The 23552-nt window shown below is 41.2% G+C and overlaps 1 protein-coding gene across 1 annotated transcript; it reads left to right on the top strand.

The window, feature by feature from the left end:
* The first annotated feature begins 8024 nt into the window (after nucleotides 1-8024).
* LOC110149406 (olfactory receptor 10H1) lies at nucleotides 8025-8969 on the top strand. The gene has a single exon (XM_020911811.2). It carries the CDS (start codon nucleotides 8025-8027, stop codon nucleotides 8967-8969), a length of 945 nt encoding a protein of 314 aa, XP_020767470.2.
* Nucleotides 8970-23552: the final 14583 nt, after the last annotated feature.

Below are 23552 nucleotides of genomic sequence, written 5' to 3'. Positions count from 1 at the left end.
GAGATGGATGATACTGGAGTCTATTATACAGAGTGAAATAAGCCAGAAAGAAAAACACCAATACAGTGTATTAATGCATATATATGGAATTTAGAAAGATGGCAATGATGACCTTATATGCAAGACAGCAAAAGAGACACAGATGTAAAGAACAGAATTTTGGACTCTGCGGGAGAAGGGAGGGTGGAGTGATTTGAGAGAATAGCATTGAAATATGTATATTATCATAAGTGAAATAGATTGCTTGTCCAAGTTTGATGAATGAGACAGGGCTCTCAGGGCTGGTGCACTGGGATGACCCTGAGGGATGGGATGGGGAGGGAGGTGGGAGGGGATTCAGAATGGGAAACACATATACACCCATGACTGATTCGTGTCAATGTATGGCAAAAACCACTACAATCAAAGTAATTAGCCTCCAATGAAAATTAATTTAAAAAAAGAAATGATGCTTTTGAATTGTAATTTCCATTAGTGATTAGGGAAATGCAAATTAAAGTGCCAGTGGGAGCCAACTTGGCAATCATATAGGTAAAATTAAGTTTCACCGCATTGAACATTGGTGAGGATGTGGAGAAACAGTCAAGGTTGACAACCATCAGTCTATAAGAAACTAAGATGAATATAACTCCAAAATGATGAGCAAATAAGCCGAGCTACAGCAAGATACCTACAGAATAATCAGATCTGTGTTAACATACATAGTATGAAAACTAGTTTGGTGGTCCACCAAAAAATGATATACGGAATTATTCTATTACTCAGCACTTTTACTCCTAGGAGCACACCTCAAAGAAATGAATTCAATTAAATCTCTGTACACAACTAACCAGAGCAGCACTATTCATGCAGCCCAAAGGCAGAAACTCCCCAAATGCCCATCAATAGGTGAATGACTAAACAAAATATGATCCTTCCACACAGTGGAATATTACTTAGCTATAAAAAGCAATGAAACACTGATGCATGCTACATGATGGATGAATCCTGAAAATATTACACTGAGTTAAAAAGCCAGATCCCAAAGTCTACATACATATTGTATCATTCCATTTGCATGACATGCCCAAATCAGGCAAACCCATAGGGTAAAAAAGCAGATTAGTGGTTGCCAGGGGCTCAGGGGAGGAAGACTGGTAATGGGATAAGATCTCCCAGTTCTTGAAGCGGTGAAAATGTTTGAGAACTGGGTAGAAATGGTAGTTTAATAACATTGTGAATGTGCTAAATGAAACAGTTTATTTTACAGTGGTGAATTTTAAGTTCAATAAATTTCACCTTTAAAAGAAAAACAAAACCAAAAAACACACAACAGAACCCCACAATAATACTCTTATTTTAAGAGCTTGTGTTACTCACTTGCTACATGCAAACAAAGGTGTGTAGCAATGTCCATCAAATTTATCATTGTGATCTCATGGCTGGCCTTCACTTGACTTTTAGTCTTTTTTGCAGCATTTCAATTATTTAATAAGAAGAAACATATGTTTGTGTGCTTATTAAACTTTTTTATTTAAAAATTTTTTGCTACTTTATTTTTTAATAGAAGGATAACTACTTTACAGAATTTTTAAAAAGGCATTTAATTGAGCAAATGCCCTGAATGTGCAAGAAAGAAAGTGGAGAGTCAAGCCAGGCAGCCTCCTCAGCCCCAGTGGGCAATGGCAGAGCTGCTCTCCTGCCACTGCTAGAAGCCAGGGCTCCAAATCCGAGATTTGTGAAGTATTAGACTCTGATTGAGCCCCTGAGAAGCTCAGGTAATTGACTTACCCCTGGCAGGCAGAGAGGGAGGGACAAAAGGTGATGACAGTCTCCCTGAGATTGCCCAATGCATTGCAGGGTTCCCGAGGGTCCCAGCATCCTTGTAGCAACAGCAAAGAGAGAGGCCAGGGCATCACAGTGAGAGAAAGCAGCAGGCAAGGAGCTGAGGCAGCATAAATACTGGAGGTGAGGCTCAGGTAGCCCCCCCACCAGTCTACTCATGGTGGCAGGTTCCTTGCCTTGAAGCCTTCACTCATCCAGCCCTTATCTGCTGGAGAACATCAAACCAGAGCCTCCAGCTGTAGTAAAGCAGAAGTTGCAAAGCCTGGAGTCCCAAGTGAGTCACCTTCCATCCCTTCCACTTGATCAGGAGAGACCTGGGGAACCAGGAGCTGTCACAGACAAGGAGAGCCTTTGAGTTTATAAAACTTGCCGTGAAATTGAGTATAGGAATTGGGGCGGTAGGTAGAGCTCTACCCTTCCCACCTTCAAGGTAATGAATGTGATGATTACTTTGCAGGATGGGTAAGAAAACTGGGATGCAGAGAGAGAAGAGCTACCACTTTAAGTTACCCAGAGTACCTGTATGGCTTTTAACCTCATTCCCTTCACTGTCCTGCCCTATCCAGTGGTAAAAGGATTGGAGAGAGGCAGAGAAAAGAGCAAGTCAAGAGGATTCAGGGTGGAGAGGCTCCAGTCACCTCCTCGCTAAGGTTGTTAAGTATCAGGGAGACACCAGAGTAGACAGGTGCATTGATGGTAAGGAGTCAAGAATGAAAATAGGGAGGCAGGAGGTATCTGAGGTGGGAGGGATGATGCAGAGAGGGGAAACTAAACAGCTTCATGAGGAGAGAGAGGATGGGGCAGACAGGTAAGGCAAGATGGAGACAACACACCTAACCTGTGGTTCTCCACCAGAGGCTGTTACCTCTCCAGGGGACTCTTGACAATGTGTGAGGATACTTCTGATTGTCACAACTGGGAGATGATACTGGTGTATAGAGAGTGACAGAGTTGCTGCTCAGTATCTTATAATGCACAGGACAGCCTCTAACCACAAAAAAATTATCAGCTCCTAAAGGCCCTGTTTCATTGGAAAAGACCCTGACGCTAGCAAAGATTGAGAGCAGGAGGAGAAGGGGATGACAGAGGATGAGATGGTTGGATGGCATCACTGACTCAATGGAGATGAGTTTGAGTAAATTCCGGGAGTTGTGATGGACAGGTAGGCCTGGTGTGCTGCAGTCCACAGGGTTGCAAAGAGTCAGACATGACTGAGTGACTGAATTGAACTGAACTGAAAGTCCCTGATGTTGAGAGGGTAACAGGCAGGAGGGCCAGGGATCTCCAAATGGAGGAAATGGACTGCAAGTATCAGACATTTTTATCTCTCTTAAGTGGCAGGAGGAAACAAATTAGCAATAATTTTTTCCTTCTCTATACAAATTTAAAAGGAGGTTTCTCTTAAAATACTGTGATGCCATAATGACACCTGGTTTCCATTTGAAGTTAACTATTCTTAAACCTTGAGTTAATCAAGGCATTTTTCTTATGGAAATGTTTGTCTTAAGCTATGTTAATGTACTATGCATTTAGCCAAGACTCTGTGTTCAAGTCAGTTCCGCCTAATGGCTCAGAACCTACTTGACAAACCAGTATGTTATACTCTGATATTTTCCCCCTAATCTATGTAAATGAAACTATTTGTATGGTAATCTGTCCTTCTACAAGATTCAAGTCAATCATTTTATGGCCTGAGATGAATCATCTGGTGCCAAGATTACCCCAAAATGCATCTTATGGATGCCATTCTGAGTTTTAAGACATTCCTTTCTTTTCATTAACAGACTGCTAGTGACTGTATAATATAGAGCTGTAGACTAGCAGGGGGGTACTCTTTCTGCCCCCTTCTGATGCCTATGTCAGAAGCTTTCTCTATCTCCTTTATACTTTAATAAAACTTTATTACACAAAAGCTCTGAGCGATCCAGTCTCGTCTCTGGCCCCAGATTGAATTCTTCTCCTCCAGAGGCCAAGAATCCTGGCGTCTTTTCATTCAGCAACAACCTTTCAATGCTAGAGTTGGAAAACCCTGCTGCCATGGTATGTGCAGATAGGATTTGGCCATAGGCGGGTTTGACCCCTGAGTTCTGGATTGGGACTGGCCCCTCTGTGAGTTCCTCCAAGTGCCACATCGCAAGGTCACACTCCTTCTCTGGGGCTGTTCAGTTTAACTGCAGAGAAGCCACTAGGTATTCTCCTGGTTGGTCAATGACTAGGGCCTTCAGTCCACCTCTTTGCAATTCTGAACCTACACCCATTGTGGTTCCAAGGTTTCTTATTTTACTTAAAAAAATTAGGAGTCTCTACCTCTTAGAGCAGTTTTAGGTTTACAGAAAACTGAGCAGACAGTGAGCTTCCCAGATGGCTCAGTGGGTAAAGAATACACCTGCAATGCAGGAAACAAGGTGATGGCTCAATCCTTGGGTTGGGAAGATCCCTGGAGGAGGGCATGGCAACCTGCTCCAGAATTCTTGCCTGGAGAATCCCTATGGACAGAGCAACCTGGCTACAGTCCATGGGAATCACAGAGTTGGACACAATTGAAGCAACTGAGCATGCACGCATGAGCAGATAGCACAGAGGATTTCCACATACCCTCTGTTTCCCTGCACTCAGCTTCCCCTGTTGTTAACACCCTGCATTAGTGAGTAACTGTGTTACAGTTGCTGAACCAATATTGACATATTATTATAACCAAAGCCCACAGTTTACACTAGAGTTCACTGTTGGTGCTGTGCAGCCTACATGTTTTGACAAATGCTCTGTATCATGTATGCAATATATAGTATCTATTATACAGAACTGTTTTGCAACCTTAAAAACTCCCATGAGTTCCCTCTATTTTTCTCTTCTCTTCTGCTGAGTCCTTGGCAAGCACCAATCTTTTTACTGTCTCCATAGTTTTGCCTTTTCCCAGAATGAAGAGGTACCAAACTTAGCTGAGTTCTGCATCCCCATCATCAGAGAAGGTGTATATGCAGCCCTGGGCCACATTCCCAGGACATGGTGAGCTCTAGTCTTCCCATAGTTCCCATCTTCCTTTTTTATGTGTATGATTTTTGTGATCTAATTAATACAGAGGGGGAATGTGTGAATAGCCTGGAATGGTGAAGTTGACACTTCTCTGGTCCTGAAAGTGGCTCTGACATTCACTAACAGCCACCAGTAAATGGTGAATGTAACAGAGAGGTTAGGAAAAGATAGGCTTTGGGGTCATTCAGATATAGGTTCAGATCCTGGCTCCCCCACTCAGGAGCCATGGTCTCTTGGACAAACGATGTGTCCTCTATGGATGCAGCTACCACTTCTGTAAAACAGGGATCATAGCAGGGATCTCACAGTATTGAGGAACAAATTTAATAAGAACTGCATGAACATAGGAACCACATCCAATTAAGGGCAATTTTTCTCATCCAGAGTTCAAAATCCAATGCCAGAGATAGTTGTGTATCCAGCACGGTACATTATAATAACAATCATGATGAAGTTAGAAATGAGGACTTTGAAGCTTACTCTGGAGTAGTTGTTTGGAAAGCACACAGGAGTGAGTGACTAAATCTGCTTTAGAAAGAGATGTCAAGAAAGACTGCACAGAGTAGGTAATATTGATGCAAAAGAACAATAGTTTTCTGGTTGGAGAAACCAAGATCTAGGTAGAAGGAGCAGCTAAGTAAATACAATTGTACTCTCTAGATCATTGGTTTTCAACTGAGGGTGATTTTGCCGCCACCAATGGGGACATTGAAAGTGAAATTCTCTCAGTCATGTCTGACTCTTTGAGACCCCATGGACTGTAGACCACCAGGCTTCTCTGCCCATGGAATTCTTCCAGCAAGAGTACTGGAGTGGGTTGCCATTCCCTTTTCCAGGGGATCTTCCTGACCCAGGGATCGATCCCAGGTCTCCTGTGTTGCAGGCAGATTCTCTACTGTTTGAGCCAGCAGTGAAGTTCACATTGGCAATATCTAATAATGACACTTTTGGTAGTTACTACTGAGCATAGATTACTGGCATTCAGATGGTAGAGGCCAGGGATGCTGCTAAACACCATATAGTGCATAGGATGGCCCCCACCTTATAACAAAGAATAATTTGTCATAAAATACTGAGAAAACTTGCACTAGACATTTGAAAACCTGGCAGCTTGTAAGCAGAGCCCACTTGATCCTGGTCTCACCCATTCAACCTCTTCTTGGAAGTTCTTGTTTCCAAGTAATCCACTTTGATTTGCCCCTCTAGGATCTCAGGGTATCAGGGCCAAGTGGGGCTTCTGGGGACCTCTAGGCAGGTGCTGACTCAGAGGAGACAGAGAAATGCAATCGACTCCAAAGGAGGGAGGCCAAAAAACTCTGGAAACCAATGATGTTGGGGAATGAAACCTCCAGTCCCCAAAGTGTCTGGTTCCCCTTCGTGTCCTCATTATTAACCTGCCAGGGCTTGAGCTAGTACCTGAGCCCACTCAAGAGGGTATTTCCTACTCCCCTCCCCCCAATTTTTCATGTGTTGTGGTAAAATACATGTAATGTACAATTTACCACTTTAGACACATACAGCATACGATTCAGTGGCATCAAGTTCATTCATGATGTTGTATGAGCACCGGCTCTCTAGTTCCAGAACCTTCTCAGCACACCCAAAGGAAACCCTATACCCATTAGGAGTCCTCCCTCTTCTCCCCTTCCTCCAGCTCCTGGAAACCACTGCTATGCTTTAAATGCCTACATGAACATTCATAACAGCACTATTCACAAGAGGGGGAAAATGTAAACAACTGACATGTCCATCAATGAGGTGATTGAATAAGCAAAATGTGATATTCATAAAGAAATATTGTTTGACCATAAAAAGGAATGAAGTTCTGACAATGCTACAAGTGGACAAACCTCAAAAACAACATGCTGAGTGGAAAAAAAACAGACCTCAAAGGTCACAGTGTATGATTCTATGATATGAAATGTCAGGCACAGGCAAATCTATAGAAACAGAAAGCAGATTAGTGGTTCACTGCGATTTAAACTTGAAAATGCCTTTTTAAAAAATCACTCAAAAATAGTTGTTATTTATAAAGGCACATTGAAATCTCATTACATTGAAGTTATTTACTGAGTACACTGTCACTGTGCATGTGTGCTCAGTTATGTCCAACTCTTTGTGAGCCCATGGACTGTAGCCTGCTAGGCTCCTCTGTCCATGGGATTTTTCCAAGCAAGAATCCTGGAGTGGGTTGCCATTTCCTTCTTCAGGGGATCTTCCTGATGCAGTGTTTGAACCTGTGTCTCCTACACTGCAGGTGAATTCTTTACCACTGAGTCACCAGGTAGGTTATTTACTGAGCATAGACCATATACATTTGCTCACTGAGTGTATTGAGTTAATTATCATAGGTAGTACCTACTTTTTTCCAGGTCACAGCCCAAGAATAGCACATTTAGTTCCCACAAAGAATCTTAGGGGTGGGTAGAGAGAAATGGAGGTACAAAGAGGTGAAATAACTTGCTCAAGTTTACACAGTGGGCAGAGCAGGGACTCAAACTTGCAGACTCTCTCATTGCTTTCCTTGATGGCTATGTTGCACTGCCTCAGTCAGTACAGATGTACCTCATGGGATCTGGAAAACAAGAACATTATTCCTACACAGTCTCTTACTTCAGATTCCTTGCATAGATAACTCCAGAGGCAGAGTCTGATTGATTCATGTTAAATTAGAGATGCACACTGGTCCAAAGTGTTGTAGACATGGGGTAGGTAGGTCTTCTGGTATCTGAGACTTTGAGAAGAACATTTATCAGAAGGGTGACGTGGACAATGGCTGAAAACTCTAGTGAAGGAACATTTATATTTTTTGGAAGTAACCAGAGGGAGAGAGGGGTATAGTCTTTGAACAGTCAGCCATGGGTTCAAGTCTTTACTCTGCCATTTTGACAGCTTCACCTTGAACAAGATGCTTAGCCTCTCTGAACCAAATATTCTCAGTGCTTATGCTTCAAATGATCAGAATCATGGATAAAAACAATATCTCCCCCACTACATTGATAAGAGGATTACATCGTGGGAGGCGCAGAGTAGGCACTCAGCCACTGTCATCTGTCATTTATCAGGAGCAGCCCCTGGAGCAGAGCCAGGAGTGGTAGAAGCTGACAGCCTCCCCCTATCCAGTAGCTGACCTCTCCATGTCACACTGCACTTCAGGCACAGCCTCCATGCAAGGAGCCAACTTCTCAGCAGTGACTGAATTCATCCTCATCGGCTTCTCCACCTTCCCCCGCCTTCAGCTGATGTTCTTCCTGCTTTTCCTGCTGATGTACCTGTTCACGCTGCTTGGGAACCTGCTCATCATGGCCACCGTCTGGAAGGAGCACAGCCTCCACACCCCCATGTACCTCTTCCTGTGTGCCCTCTCCATCTCAGAGATCCTATACACCTTCGCCATCATCCCGCGCATGCTGGCCGACCTGCTCTCCACCCACCGCTCCATCCCTTTCAAGGCCTGTGCCAGCCAGATGTTCTTCTCCTTCACGTTTGGCTTCACCCACTCCTTCCTGCTCACAGTCATGGGCTATGACCGCTACGTGGCCATCTGCCACCCGCTGCGCTACAACGTGCTCATGAGCCCCCGAGGCTGCGCCTGCCTGGTGGCCTGGTCCTGGGCTGGAGGCTCAGTCATGGGGTTGGTGGTGACATCAGCCATCTTCCAACTCATCTTTTGTGGACCCAATGAGGTCCACCATTTTGCTTGTCATGTGCCCCCACTATTGAAGTTGGCGTGTGGGAACGTCTCCACTGTGGCCATGGGCGTGGGCCTCTTGTGTATCACTGCCCTGCTGGGCTGCTGTCTCCTCATCCTCTTGTCTTACTCCTTCATCGTGGCCACCGTCTTGAGGATCCCTTCAGCCGAGGGCCGGCGCAAAGCCTTCTCCACGTGCGCGTCCCACCTCACCGTGGTGGTCGTGCATTACGGCTTTGCCTCTGTCATCTACCTCAAGCCCAAGGGGCCCCAGTCTCTGGAAGGAGACACGCTGATGGGCATCACCTACACGGTCCTCACTCCCTTCCTGAGCCCCATCATCTTCAGCCTCAGGAATAAGGAGCTGAAGATCACCATGAAGAAGACCTTCCTTAGCAAGCTCTACCCTGAAAATATATGATTATCTGGAAAAAATTCCTTGGAAATAGCTAAATTGGCTTACCAGATGCTACCACCAGAGGTGACACCCTGCAAGCATGTAATAACCTACATCTGTCTGATGCTTTATGGTTTACAAGGACCCTTATTGGCAACATACAAATGTTTGCAAAATTCAAGAGCCCCATGAATGTATTCAGGGTGGAAAGATGTATGAAATGATAAAATGCATGAAGTCAGATTCATTCATTTCCTATCTGTTGCAGGACATTTGACCAGGTAGCAGCATTAAACCCAAAATCTGCTTTTCTTCTGCCAGAAACCAGGATAGACTAATTACATTCATCTCCATAAACCCACATTGCAAAGAGAAATGGATGAGGTCATGCCTTTACTTTCTACTAGGTGGCAGCAGGGCTTCCTTTGTGGCTCAGCTGATAAAGAATCTTCCTGCAATGAGGAAGACCTGGGTTCAATCCCTGGGTTGCAAAGATCCCCTGGAGAAGGGAAAGGCTACCCACTCCAGTATTCTGGCCTAGAGAATTCCTTGGGACTGTATAGTCCATGGGGTCACAAAAAGTTGGGCATGACTGAGTGACTTTCACTTTTCAGGGGGCATCAGGTCGCCACAACTCAACTTTTGTGAGGCTACAGAAGACTAAGTCAGATTACAGCAGAGGAGTGCAAAGCACCCTAAATTTCAGTCTTGCACAACCTGTAACAAGCAAACTCAGGAAAAGCTGAGGACATCTCCAAGTTTCAAGTGTGAATCTTGAGCAGCCGCATAGAGACAGAGAAGTCTCTTTAGTTAGGTCCAGAAAAGAAGTCCCTCAGTTAGAAATCACCTGCTATGTTGGAAAGTGCCTGGAGAATCTCCATGGACAGAGGAGCCTGGCAAGATACAGTCCATAGGGTCGCCAAGATTCAGACAAATTGAAGTGACTTAGCATACTTTATAGTACTTATAATTTGTTGAAAATATGTATATTCAAGAGAATGACAAACACTGTATGATTTCCCTTATAAGTGGAATTGTAAAAAGTACTTATAGAAATAGAGTTGAATGGTGGTTGTCAGTGGCTGAGGGGTGGGAGAATTGGGGCAATATTGTTTAAGGGCACAAATTTGCCACCAATTGATCAACCAGAAGATCAACAAGATTTTGTGGATCAACAATGCAGCATTGTGAGTATAGACAATAATACTGTATTATCAAGCTCAATGTTGCTAAGAGACTAGATCTACATTGTCACTCCTCCCAAAGATGTGATAACTATGTGACATGACAGAAGTGTTAGCTAACACTGGAGTGGCAATCATATTGCAATATACAAAGGTATGCACATATATATTCTAAATTTACACACTATTATATGTCAATTACATGTCAATTTAAAAAGTCCCTTGACAGCCTGGCTAGCTCAGTCAGTAGAGCATGAGACTCTTAATGCTGGAGAGGGTGTGGAGAAAAGGGAATCCACTCACACTGTTGGTGGGAATGCAAACTAGTACAGCCACTATGGACAACAGTGTGGAGATTCCTTAAAAAACTGGACATAGAACTGCCATAAAACCCAGCAATCCCACTGCTGGGCATACACACCAAGGAAACCAGAACTGAAAGACACACGTGTACCCCAATGTTCATCACAGCACTGTTTACAGTAGCTAGGGCATGGAAGCAACCTAGATGTCCATCAGTAGATGAATGGATAAGAAAGCTGTGGCACATATACAGAATGGAATATTACTCAGCTATTTAAAAGAATGCATTTGAATCAGTTCTAATGAGGTGGATGAAACTGGAACCTATTACACAGAGTGAAGTAAGCCAGAAAGAAAAACACCAACACAGTGTGTTAATGCATATATATGGAATTTAGAAAGATGGTAATGATGACCCTATATGCGAGACAGCAAAAGAGACACAGATATAAAGAACAGACTTTTGGACTCTGTGGGAGAAGGCGAGGGTGGGATGATCTGAGAGAATAGCATTGAAACATGTGTATTACCATATGTGAGATAGATCACCAGTCCAGGTTCGATGCATGAGACAAGGCACTCAGGGCTGGTGCACTGGGACGACCCAGAGAGGATGGGATGGGGAGGGAGGTGGGAGGGGGATTCAGGATGGGGAACACATGTACACCCTGGCTGATTCATGTCAGTGTATGGCAAGAACCACGACAATATTGTAAAGTAATTAACCTCCAATTAAAATAAATTAATAATAAAAAAGAAAATAATTATTTTAATGTATATAATAATGAAATACAAACATATCAAAAACTTGTGGGATTCAACTAAAGTGGGATACAAAGAAAAATTAATAGTTTTTATGAAAAGATCAATGGTTTGGAAGATTCAACATTGCTAAGAGGCCAACCTTTCTCTAATTTATCTTTAGAGGGCATGCAATTCTCATCAGAATACTAGTTGACTTTTTTTTTTTTTTCATGAAAAATGACAATCTGAACAAAGGGCCAAGAATCCAGAAACAAACCCACATGTATACAGCCACCTGATATATTAGAATTCACTGGAGGCAAGAGGAAAGGAGTTGATCTTTTAAATACACGATCCTGGGTCCAGACAAGTGGCTATCCATATGAAGAAAATTATGTACCTTGAATATATAAAAATTAATTGGAAACCAATGAAGACCAAATGTGAAAGCTAAAATAATCAAGCTTCTAGAAGAAAACACAGCAGAATGTGTTCATCACTCTGAGAAAGCAAGGGGTTCTTAAACAGGACACAAAATACATTAACTACTAGGGGGGAAAATGACAAAATCTACTTCATTAAAATTAAGAACTTTTGAAGACAAAAGACAGTATTAAGATAATAAAAATGCAAGTCCCAAACTGTGCAAGCATTTGTATCCAAATTACATAAATCAATAAGAAAAAACAAGCAAGTTTAATATTGGGCAAAAGCCTAACAGACACTTCACAAAAGAAGATATCAAAATGACCAATAAATACATGAAGAGGAGATCAACGTCATTAATGATTAAGGAAACACAAACTAAAGCCTAATGAAATGCAGCTACATCTCGATCAAATGATGGAAATTAAAATAAATAATGATAGCAAGTGTTAACTGTGGCAGCTAAAGAAGCTCTTACATTGCTGGTGTAAACTGGTAAAACAACTTCAGGAAAATATTTGGCATTACCTATGAAAGCTAAATCTGTGACAGCTATTTTCCTGTATATATATTTGAATATGTTCCCAAAGTAGTGAATGTTTATGCCCACCAAAAGACAAGTAAAGAACAACTACAGGACTTCATTCATAATAAATCAAAAAGAGAAACAACGTACAGTTCTAACACCTGTTATCTTCATACAATAGAATGTTAACACTGTAATGAAAAAGATAAACCACTGATAACTGCAACAACAGACATCAACATACTGGCATAAATAACACTGGATGAAGGAAGTCAGACACAGAAGAGTATGTAGCATGATTCCTTTTATATCAAGTTTAGAAACATGCAAAATGACCCAGGTGTTAGAAGTTAGAAGGTGTTAGAAGTGAGAGTAGTGACTACTCTTGGAAAGGAATTCTGACTAGGAAGAGACATGGAGGAGCCCTCTGGAGTGCTGCTTCTGGACTATATATAATGGTCAATATTCACCAAATTTTCACTTAAGATTTGTATTCCTTTCTATAAGTCATACATGTATTAAACTGGTTTTTTTTTTAATGCAAAAAAAGTCCCTTGACAAATTTATAGCATTTCAGAATATCATTAGAAATTTATGCTTTCAAAATAGCAACTTATAATACTTGGACACTCTTTAGCGGTGATTTAGTTTTATACAACAGTAAATGTAATTAAGATGTATGAGTAGTAGTGAAATTAGCCAGTGTTAAAAATTATGTTTATTCATGTATAAGTTGAATAGTAAACTGTACATCATTACCCTAAACTTGAATTCAGTCTTTCTCTATAACTTGAGCGGTAAGAACATTGCATGTTACCACGAAGTGGAAAGTAGTGGAAAAAATTTCAGTCAGACTGAGGATACCAGAGAGTCCTCCTTTGCATAGTATACTGCATGCTTCACATTATCCTTCCAATACATGATTTTATTACAGTCTCACAATCAGATATCAGAACAGATAAATTCACATCTACTCCATTTGACAGAGGGGAATGTGTTAGTCGCTCAGTCAATCCCCAACATGGGGATCAAACCCAGATCTTCTGCATTGCAGGCAGATTCTTTACTGTCTGAGCCACCAGGGAAATTGAGGCTCAAAATTGTTGCATGATTCATCCAAGATCACACAAGTTAGAAGAGCCAGGCCTCCCCAGTAGGTCTTCTCTGATTTGTGTGGCTCTGCATGCAAAGCATCATACATCATTTTCGCACAATGGGTTTTGTGGGTCCCCCATCCAAGGGGGGCGGGGTTCCCAGGTGGCACTAGTGGTAAAAAACCTGCCTGCCAATACAGGAGATGCAAGAGTTGGAGGTTCGATCCCTGGGTAGGGAAGATCCCCTGCAGGAGGGCATAGCAACCTACTCCAACATTCTTGCCTGGAAAATCCCATGGACAGAGGAGCCTGGTGGGCTACATTCCATGGGGTCACAAAGAGTCAGATATGACTGAGTGACTAAGCACAGCACAGCACATTGCTATATGTCCTTAGGCAGGTCACTTCCCTTCTTTGAGCCTGAAAGTCGCTCAGTTGTATCCGACTCTTTGTGACTCCATGGACTATACAGTCCATTCTATACAGTCCAATTCTGTTCAGTCCAACTGGACTATATGGTCCAATTCTCCAGGCCAGAATACTGGAGTGGGTAGCCTTTCCCTTCTCCAGGGGATCTTCCCAACCCAGGGATCAAACCCAGGTCTCCTGCATTGTAGGTGGATTCTTTACCAGCTGAACCACAAGGGAAGCCCTAATCTTTAACAATAAAAAGCGCCTACCTTCTCAGTCTTAGACAGTTATGAGACTGAAATAAGACAATGTTTGTGAAGGGCTTACCATAGTGCCCGGCACATAGGTATACTCCATAAAGAGTAGTTGAGATGATACTATAATTTCAAGTTTTGTTTAATGAGCCTGGAAACAGACAGAGTGAGGCATTGGTTGAGGAATTGTTCAATGGTCCATCAACTTTGACTATCATCTGGGTTATCAATGAGACCAAGGAAGCAGGACCTCAGTGAAGAACATTTTTTCTAGAAGGGAGTGCTTAGCAGAAAAGCTACTCCAATGAGCTTCCTGACCTGCTCCCTTTCTCCAAGGATCCCCTTCTCTACAAATAGCCTCTTCCTTTCTATGGCTACTAGTCCTTAGGAGTGGTCCCCAAACTCAGCTCTATGGCACCAGCTGATGGACAAGGAGATAGGTGATACCTTGCAATCTAAAGAGGAAAAAGACAGATGCTTAGAATTGCAGATTGGGCTGTGCAGTGGTTAAGTGATGAAACAAAGTGGCTTCGGTTAAATCACATGTAATCTCTTAAATTCAGTTTCCCATCATTAAAATGTATTTAATGATAAGGTAGCCACCTCTTAGGATGGTCCCGAGAATTAAATATTATCATCTATATAGGGCAATGAACAGTGACTTGCAACCAATAAGCCAGCTTTAAATAAATGCCAGCTTTAAAAATGCATTTAATACTTAATAGGAGCATCTCAATATATAAGACAAACACTAACAGACATAAAAGGAAAAATTGACAGTAACACAATAATAGTAGGAGACTTTAACATCCCACTCACACCAATCATCAAGACAGAAAATTAATAAGGAAACACAAGTCTTAAATGATACATTAGATGAGATGGATTTCATTGATCCATCTCAGAACATTCCATCCAAATACAGAAAATTACACTTTCTTCTCAAGTGCACATGGAACATTCTCCAGGATAGACCACATCTTTGGTCACAAATCAAAAAACCTCAGTAAATTTAAGAAAATTGAAATCATATCAAGCATCTTTTCTGAACACAATGCTATGGGACTAGATATCAATTACAAGAAAAAAACTGTAAGAAACACAAACACTTGGAGATTAAACAACATGTTTATAAATAACCAACAGGTTACTGAAGAAATCAAAAGGGAAATCAAAAAATTTATAGAAACAAATGACAATGAAAACACAACTCAAAATCTATGGGATGCAGTAAAAGCAGTTCTAAGAGGGAAGTTTATAGCAATACAATCCTACTTCAAGAAACAAGAAAAACATTGAATAGACAAACTAACTTTACACCTAAAACAACTGGAAAAAGAAGAACAACCCCCCCTCCCAAATTAGTAGAAGGAAAGAAATTATAAAGATCTGAGCAGAAATAAATGAAAAAGAAACTGAAAAAAAACAATAGTAAATATTAATAAAACTAAAAACTGTTTCTTTGAGAAGATAAACAAAATTGACAAAACCTTTAGCCAGACTCATCAAGAAAAAAAGAAGAATCAAATCAACAAAATTAGAAATGAAGGTTACAACAGACAATGCAGAAATACAAAGAATTATAAGAGATTATTGCAAACAACTATATGGCAATAAAATGGATAACCTGGAAGAAATAGACAGATTCTTAGAAAAGTTCAATCTTCCAAGACTGAACCAGGAATAAATAGAAATTATGAACAACCCAATTACAAGCACTGAAATTGAAGCTGTGATTTTAAAAAAACTCCCCAAAAAACAAAAGCCAGGACCAGATGGCTTCACAGAAGAATTCTATCAAACATTTAGAGAAGAGCTAATGCCTATCCTTCTAACACTCTTTCAAAAATTGCAGAGGAAGGAACATTTCCAAACTCATTCTATGAGGCCACCATCACCCTGATACTAAAATCAGACAGAGACAACAACAAAAAACAAAACTACAGGCCAATATCACTAGTGAACATAGATGCAAAAATCCTCAACAAAATTTTAGCAAACAGAATTCAGCAACACATCAAAAGCTCATACACCATGATCAAGTTGGGTTTATTCTAGGAATGCAACAATTCTTCAATATATGCAAATCAATCAATGTAATACACCATATTAACAAATTGAAAGATAAAAACCATATGACCACCTTAATATATGCAGAAAAAGCCTTTGACAAAATTCAGCACCCATTTATGATTAAAACTCTTCAAAAAAATGGGCATAGAAGGAACCTACCTCAACATAGTAAAGATCATATATGATAAACCTACAGTAAAGATTTTTCTCAATGGTGAAAAACTGAAAGCATTTCCCCTAAGGTCAGGAAAAAGACAAGGGTGTCCACTTTCACTACTGTTATTCAACATAGTTTTGGAAGTCCTAGCTACAGCAATCAGAAAAGAAAAAGAAATAAAAGGAATCCAGGTTGGAAAAGAAGTAAAGCCCTCACTGTTTGCAAATGACTTGATACTGTACATAGAGAACCCTAAAGATAGTATCAGAAAATTACTAGAGCTAATCAGGGAATTTAGCAAGTTGTAGGATACAAAATCAATTCACAGAAATCACTTGCATTTCTATATACTAACAATGAAAAATCATAAAGAGAAATTGACTCAATCCCATTCACCATTGCAACAAAAAGAATTAAATATCTAGGAATAAACTTACCTAAAGAGACAAAAGAACTGTACACAGAAAATTATAAGACACTAATGAAAGAAATCAAAGATGATATAAACATATGGAGAGATATTCCATGTTCCTGGGTAGGAAGAATCAATATTGTGAAAATGACTATACTACAAATGCAATCTACAGATTCAATGTGATCCCTATCAAATTATACCAAGGGCATTTTTCACAGAACTAGAACAAAAAATTTCACAATTCATATGGAAACACAAAAGACTCCGAATAGCCAAAGCAGTCTTGAGAACAAAGAATGGAACCAGAGGAATCAACCTTCCTGACTTCAGATTATACTACAAAGCTACAGTCATCAAGACAGTATGATACTAGCACAAAAACAGAAATATAGACCAATGGAACAAGATAGAAAGCCCAGAAATAAACCCATGCACCTATGGGTACATTATTTTTGACAAAGGAGGTAAGAATATACCATGGGGCAAAGACAGCCTCTTCAATGTGCTGGGAAAACTGGGCAGCTACATGTAAAAGAATGAAATTAGAACATTTCTTAACACCATACATAAAGATAAACTCAAAATGAATTGAAGACCTAACTTTAAGACCAGAAAGTATAAAACTCTTAGAGGAAAACATACACAGAATACTCGATGACATAAATCAAGGCAAGATCCTCAATGACCCACCTCCTAGAGTAATGGAAATAAAAACAGAAGTAAACAAGTGGGATCTGATTAAACTTAAAAGGTTTTGCACAGCAAAGGAAACTATAAGCAAGGTAAAAAGACAACCCTCAGAATGGGAGAAAATAATAGCAAATGAAACAACTGACAAAGGATTAATTTCCAAAATATATAAGCAGCTCATAAAACTCAATGCCAGAGAAACAAACAACCCAATCAAAAAGTGAAAAAAGATCTAAACAGACATCTCTCCAAAGAAGACATACATATGGCTGACAAAAGATGCTCAACATTGCTCATTATTAGAGAAATGGGAATCAAAATCACAATGAGATACCACCTCACACTGGTCAGAATGGCCTTCATCAAAAAGTCTACAAACAATAAATGATGGAGAGGGTGTGGAGAAAACGGAACACTCTTGCACGTTGGTGGCAATGTACATTGATACAGCCACTATGAAAGACAGTATGGAGATTCCTTAAAAAAAAAAAACTAGGAATAAAACCACCATATGACCCAGCAATCTCACTCCTAGGCATATATACCCTGAGGAGACCAAAATGGGAAAAGACACATGTATCCCATTGTTCACTGCGACACTATATACAACAGCTAGAACACTGAAGCAACCTAGATGTCCATCGACAGATGAATGGATGAAGAAGTTGTGGTACATATACACAATGGAGTATTACTCAGCCATAAAAAGGAACACATTGGAGTCACTTCTGATGAGGTGGATGGACCTAGAACCTATTATACAGAGTGAAGTGAGTCAGAAAAAGAAAGATAAATATTGTATTCTAACACATATATATGAAACCTAGAAGAATAGTACTGAAGAACTTATTTACAGGGCAGCAATGGAGAAACAGACAGAGAGACACAGAGATTTATGGTCATGAGGAAAGGGGAGGAGAGGGTGAGATGTATGGAAAGAGTAACATGGAAACTTACATTACCACTTGTAAAATAGATAGCCAATAGGATTTGCTGCATGGCTCAGGACACTCAAACAGGGGCTCTGTATCAACCCAGAGTGGTGGGATGGGGAGGGAGATGGGAGGGAGTTTCAAAAGGGAGGGGATATATGTATACCTATGACTGATTCACTTTGAGGCTTGACAGAAAACAAAATTCTGTAAAGCAATTATCCTTCAATAAAAAATAAATTAAAATGTCTTTAATAATTAGTTACAGTCTTTGTGTCAAATTCTGTGCTAGTTTTGGGAGAACAGAGATGGGTCTGTTGCTTGCTCCTGTCTTTGATGAGTTTCCATGATCCATGGTGAAAAGACACACAGAAAAATGTCAGGGTTCTCACCAAGATATGGACCAGATGCTAAGAACCACCAAAATGGGCATGACTCTGCCACTGGGGAGCATCAGCTAGGTCTTCCCTCATTTCTGTACTCCAGTGGCTCTCACCAGTAACTCCAGAGGACACTAGGAAGGTTCTGGAGACATTTTTTTATGGTTACAACTCAAGGAGAGGGAGATGTGCTATAATAACTAGCCAGTAAAGTTAAGGAATGCTGATCAACACCCTTCAATGCATGGAACAAACCTCACTGCAAATAATGCACCAGTCCCAAATGTCAACAGTGTCATGGATGATAAACCCTGCTGTATTCACTTAACATTTATTGATTATCTTCTCTGTGCCAGGAATATTTTAGATGCCATTGAGGATCCACTGTGGAGCTGATTAGACATGACCCTGATCTCCATGCCTGCATGTTAAGAAAGGAAGATGTGGCTATTAGACAAATATTTCTATAGATTATACTAATTAATAAATATGTATACATATGATAAACTGTGATAAAAGCTATGAGGAGAGAAAGAAGGTGCTGTGAGTTCTTGTAACAGGAGTGGTGACTAAGTATGGGGAAATCAGGGAAGGTTTTCCTGAGGAGGTGATATTTAAGGTCAGACCTAAGGGGAGAAGAGCATGGCAACCCACTCCAGTATTCTTGCCTGGAGAATCCCATGGACAGAGGAGCCTGGCAGGCTACAGTCCATGGGGTCTCAAATGTGTCAGACACAACTGAAATGACTAATCACGCATAGCTTATTCACTTCATTGTACAGTAGAAATTAATACAACATTATAAAGCAATTATACTCCAACAAAAAGACCATAGCTATTTTTATCCATGTGGTTTTATAAAAACCACAATTAGAATGAATAAAATTAAAAACTTAGATAATAACAAGTGTTGGCAAGGATGTAGAGAAATTGGAACACTAATATGCTGTTGGTGGGGATGTAAATGGTGCAGCCATTGTTGTAAAGAGTCTAGCAGCTACTCAAATGATTAAACATAGAGTTATCATGTGACCCATTAATTTCACTCCTATGTATATACCCCTCCAAAATGAAAACATAGGCCCATCCAAAAACTTGTACATGAATGTTTACAGCAGAAACACTCATGATAGCCAAAATGTGGAAACAACCAAGAAATGTATCAACAGATGGATGAGTAAAAATGTCATATGTCCAAACAATGCAACTTTATTTGGCCATAAAAAAAGGAATGAAATTCACAATACATGCTGTGACATGGATAAACCTTGAAAACATGCTACATGAAAGAAGCCAGACACAAAATGATAAATATCATATGATTTCATGTATCTGAAATGTCCAGATAAGGCAAATCTATAGAGACAGTAGATTAGTGGATGCTTAGGACTGGAAAGAGGGGAGGAAAGAGAGATGATAGCTAAGGGGTACAGGTTCATTTTGAAGGTGAGGAAAATGTTCTAAATTCACTACGCTCATGACTACACACATCTTCATTTGGATATATGGTATGTGAACTACATTCAAAAAAAGTATTTTTGTAGACCATAATAGCTGATGGTAAACGTGATGACCTATAAGGGTGGGATGCTGGGGTGGGAAGGAGGTTCAGAAGGGAAAGGATATATGTATACATATAGCTGATTCACATAGTTGTACAGCAGAAAGTAATGCAACATTTCAAAGCAATTATTCTCCAATTAAAAAGTCTTGTCTTCTCAAAAAAATGGGAAGCTCTTATCTTCATAACTATTTAAAAAGATAAGAAGAAAGGGAGGAAGGGAGGAGAGAGGGAGGAAGGAGAGGGAGGAGGGAGAAAGACACACAGAGAGAAAGTTTACTTCTATCTCTAACATAAATACATGGCTTTGGACTTCCCTAGTAGTCCAGTGGTTAAGAATCTGCCTGCCAATGCAGGAGACAGGGGTTTGATCCCTGGTCCAGGAAGATTTCACATGCCATGGGGCGACTAGACTCATGTGCCCAGATGCTGAGCCCATGTGCCACAACTGCTGAAGCCTGTGTGCCCTAGAGCCTGTGCTCTGCAACAAGAGAAGCCACTGCACTGAGGAGCCTGCAGATCCCAACTAGAAAGTAGCCCCCTCTCACCGCAACTAGAGAAAGCCCATGGGCAGCAACAAAGACTCAGCAGAGATGCAAATAAATAAATAAAATTTTTCAGAATGTAGCTTTTTCTTTAAGCTAAGAATATGTTAGAGCAGTGGTTTCCAAAGTGTCATCCTCAGACCAACTTCAGCATCACCTAGGAGCTTATTCGAAATGAAGATTCTAGAGTCTCCCCCGCCACCCCCTCTTAATCCACACCTGCTGAATTAGACACCCTGGAGTGGGACCCAGCATCTAGACTCTGATGTGTCCTCAAGTTGGAGACCCATTGCCTCAGAAGACTCACTCAGCTGATCTCATTCTGTATCCATGAACCTCCCTGGGTTCTTGATTTTAAGCAACTGCCAAACCTCACTGTGTCCACTGTCTGATTTAAAAATGGAGTGTAACCCACAGGGAAACAGTGGAAACAGTGGCAGACTTTATTTTCTTAGGCTCTAAAATCACTGCAGATTGTGACTGCAGGCATGAAATTAAAAGATGCTTGCTCCTTGGAAGAAAACCTATGACCAATCTAGATAGCATATTGAAAAACAGAGACATTACTTTGCCAACAAAGGTCCATCTAGTCAAAGCCATGGTTTTTTCAGTAATCATGTATGGATGTGAGAGCTGGACTATAAAGAAAGCTGAACACCGAAGAATTGATGCTTTTGAACTGTGGTGTTGGAGAAGACTCTTGAGAGTCCCTTGGACTGCAAGGAGAGCCAACCAGTCCATCCTAAAGGAGATCAGTCCCAAGCATTCACTGGAAGGACTGATGTTGAAGCTGAAACTCCAATACTTTGGCCATCTGATGTGAAGAGCTGACTCATTTGAAAAGACCTTGATGCTGGGAAAGATTGAGGGCAGGAGGAGAAGGGGATGACAGAGGATTGAGTCAGCATCACTGACTCAATGGAAATGGGTTTGGGTGGACTCCGGGAGTTGGTGATGGACAGGGCGGCCTCATGTGCTGCAGTCCATGGGGTCACAAAGAGTAGGACATGACTGAGTGACTGAACTGAACTGAACTGAACCCAGAGGAGTTACATGATTCTGTCTGAGTTCCTCCCTTGAAGCAGGGCCAGGCTGTGGATGCATCCTTCCAATCTATCTGACTTCACAATCCATGAAATTGAAATGGATTCTCATTGGGGATTTCAAGGGAGCCTAGAAAAGGGATTTGTATTAGGTACTTTATGGCAACCTATTTAGCCTAATAAAATGTCCATTTATGTACCTGCTCTTTCCCCAAATTTCTTCACCAGTCACTGGATCCATCATCCCCCTTGCACGCTCAGTCACTCTGTTGTATCTGACTCTTCGTGGCCCCATGGACAGTAGCCCACCAGCCTCCTCTGTCCATGAAATTCTCCAGGCAAGAATACTGGAGAGGTTTTCCACTTCCTACTCTAGGATATTTTCCCAGACCAGGGATTGAACCCGAGTCTCTTGCTCTTCCTGCTTTGGCAGGTGGAAAATCTTTACCACCGCACCCACTGGGAAGCACCTAAGGTCCCCATAAACTGCCAGCAATCTGGTTTTTCTACCTGTTCTTCTCATATTTCTCAAACCAGCCACCACTTCATCTTCCCTCTCTCACATTCCCCCCCATCTCGTTCACATGTCCTATCTTCAGACCCTCTCTCTCTCTCTATTCTTCCTATAATTTGTATCTTTAGACATATCATTTGCTCAGCTAACAAAAGCAACACATAGGAGAAGAAACCAGTACCTCCAAAAATGTGAAGATTTGAAATGAAAAACCATTTCCCCATCAACAATGCCTTCCTTTCCTTAAATACAATAAATGAAAGAGGTGAGGTTTGAAAGCATAGAATGCCATGCACTGCAGACAGATTCTTTACCATCTGAGCCACCAGGGAAGCCCATTTGATTCCAAACAGGCCCCAAATCACTGTTACTGCTTCTGTTGTCATTGTTTGGGGCAGAAAAAGCATCCCTTCCTCACACATTGAAGATACACTAGGTACACAGGTTCCCCAACATAGCCCATGGGCATCTTCTCCTGCATTCTGCTCTCAGGCACAGTCAACAGGAGGAAATTGACTCAGAAAGTCAATCTTGGTGGATGGTGACTCCATTGAATTCAAAAGGAGTGAGGTCAGCCAGACCGTGGAGGAGAGGAAACAGACCTTTTGCATTTATAGAGAACTAGCTGAGGTGGGCTCCAAAATCACTGCAGATGGTGATTGCAGCCATGAAATTAAAAGATGCTTACTGCTTGGAAGGAAAGTTATGACCAACCTAGATAGCATATTAAAAAGCAGAGACATTCCTTTGCCAACAAAGGTCCGTCTAATCAAGGATATAGCTTTTCCAGTGGTCATGTATGGATGTGAGTGTTGGACTGTGAAGAAAGCTGAGCACCAAAAAATTGATGCTTTTGAACTGTGGTGTTGGAGAAGACTCTTGAGAGTCCCTTGGACTGCAAGGAGATACAACCAGTCCATCCTAAAGGAGATCAGTCCTGGGTGTTCATTGGAAGGAGTGATGCTGAAGCTGAAACTCCAGTACTTTGGCCACCTCATGCGAAGAGTTGACTCATTGGAAAAGACCCTGATGCTGGGAGGGATTGGGGGCAGGAGGAGAAGGGGACAACAGAGGATGAGATGGCTGGATGGCATCACTGACTCAATGGACATGAGTTTGAGTAAATTCCAGGAGTTGGTGATGGACAGGGAGGCCTGGCATGCTGCGATTCATGGGGTCCCAAAGAGTCGGACACGACTGAGCAACTGAACTAACTAACTAATCTGAAGTGGGAGCAGAGGAAGTCCACACACAGGACTCATCACGAATGCAGCAGGATTATTTCCATTATTCAGACAAGACAATGGACTGAAGTGCTTCTACCTGCCACAACTCCTGTTACAAAACCTGCCACT

This window comes from Odocoileus virginianus, chromosome 3 (assembly GCF_023699985.2).
Source record: "Odocoileus virginianus isolate 20LAN1187 ecotype Illinois chromosome 3, Ovbor_1.2, whole genome shotgun sequence".
Classification (NCBI taxonomy): Eukaryota; Metazoa; Chordata; class Mammalia; order Artiodactyla; family Cervidae; genus Odocoileus; species Odocoileus virginianus.
The sequence above is the reverse complement of the archived record's forward strand: the minus strand, read 5'-3'. Positions and strand labels throughout refer to the sequence as shown.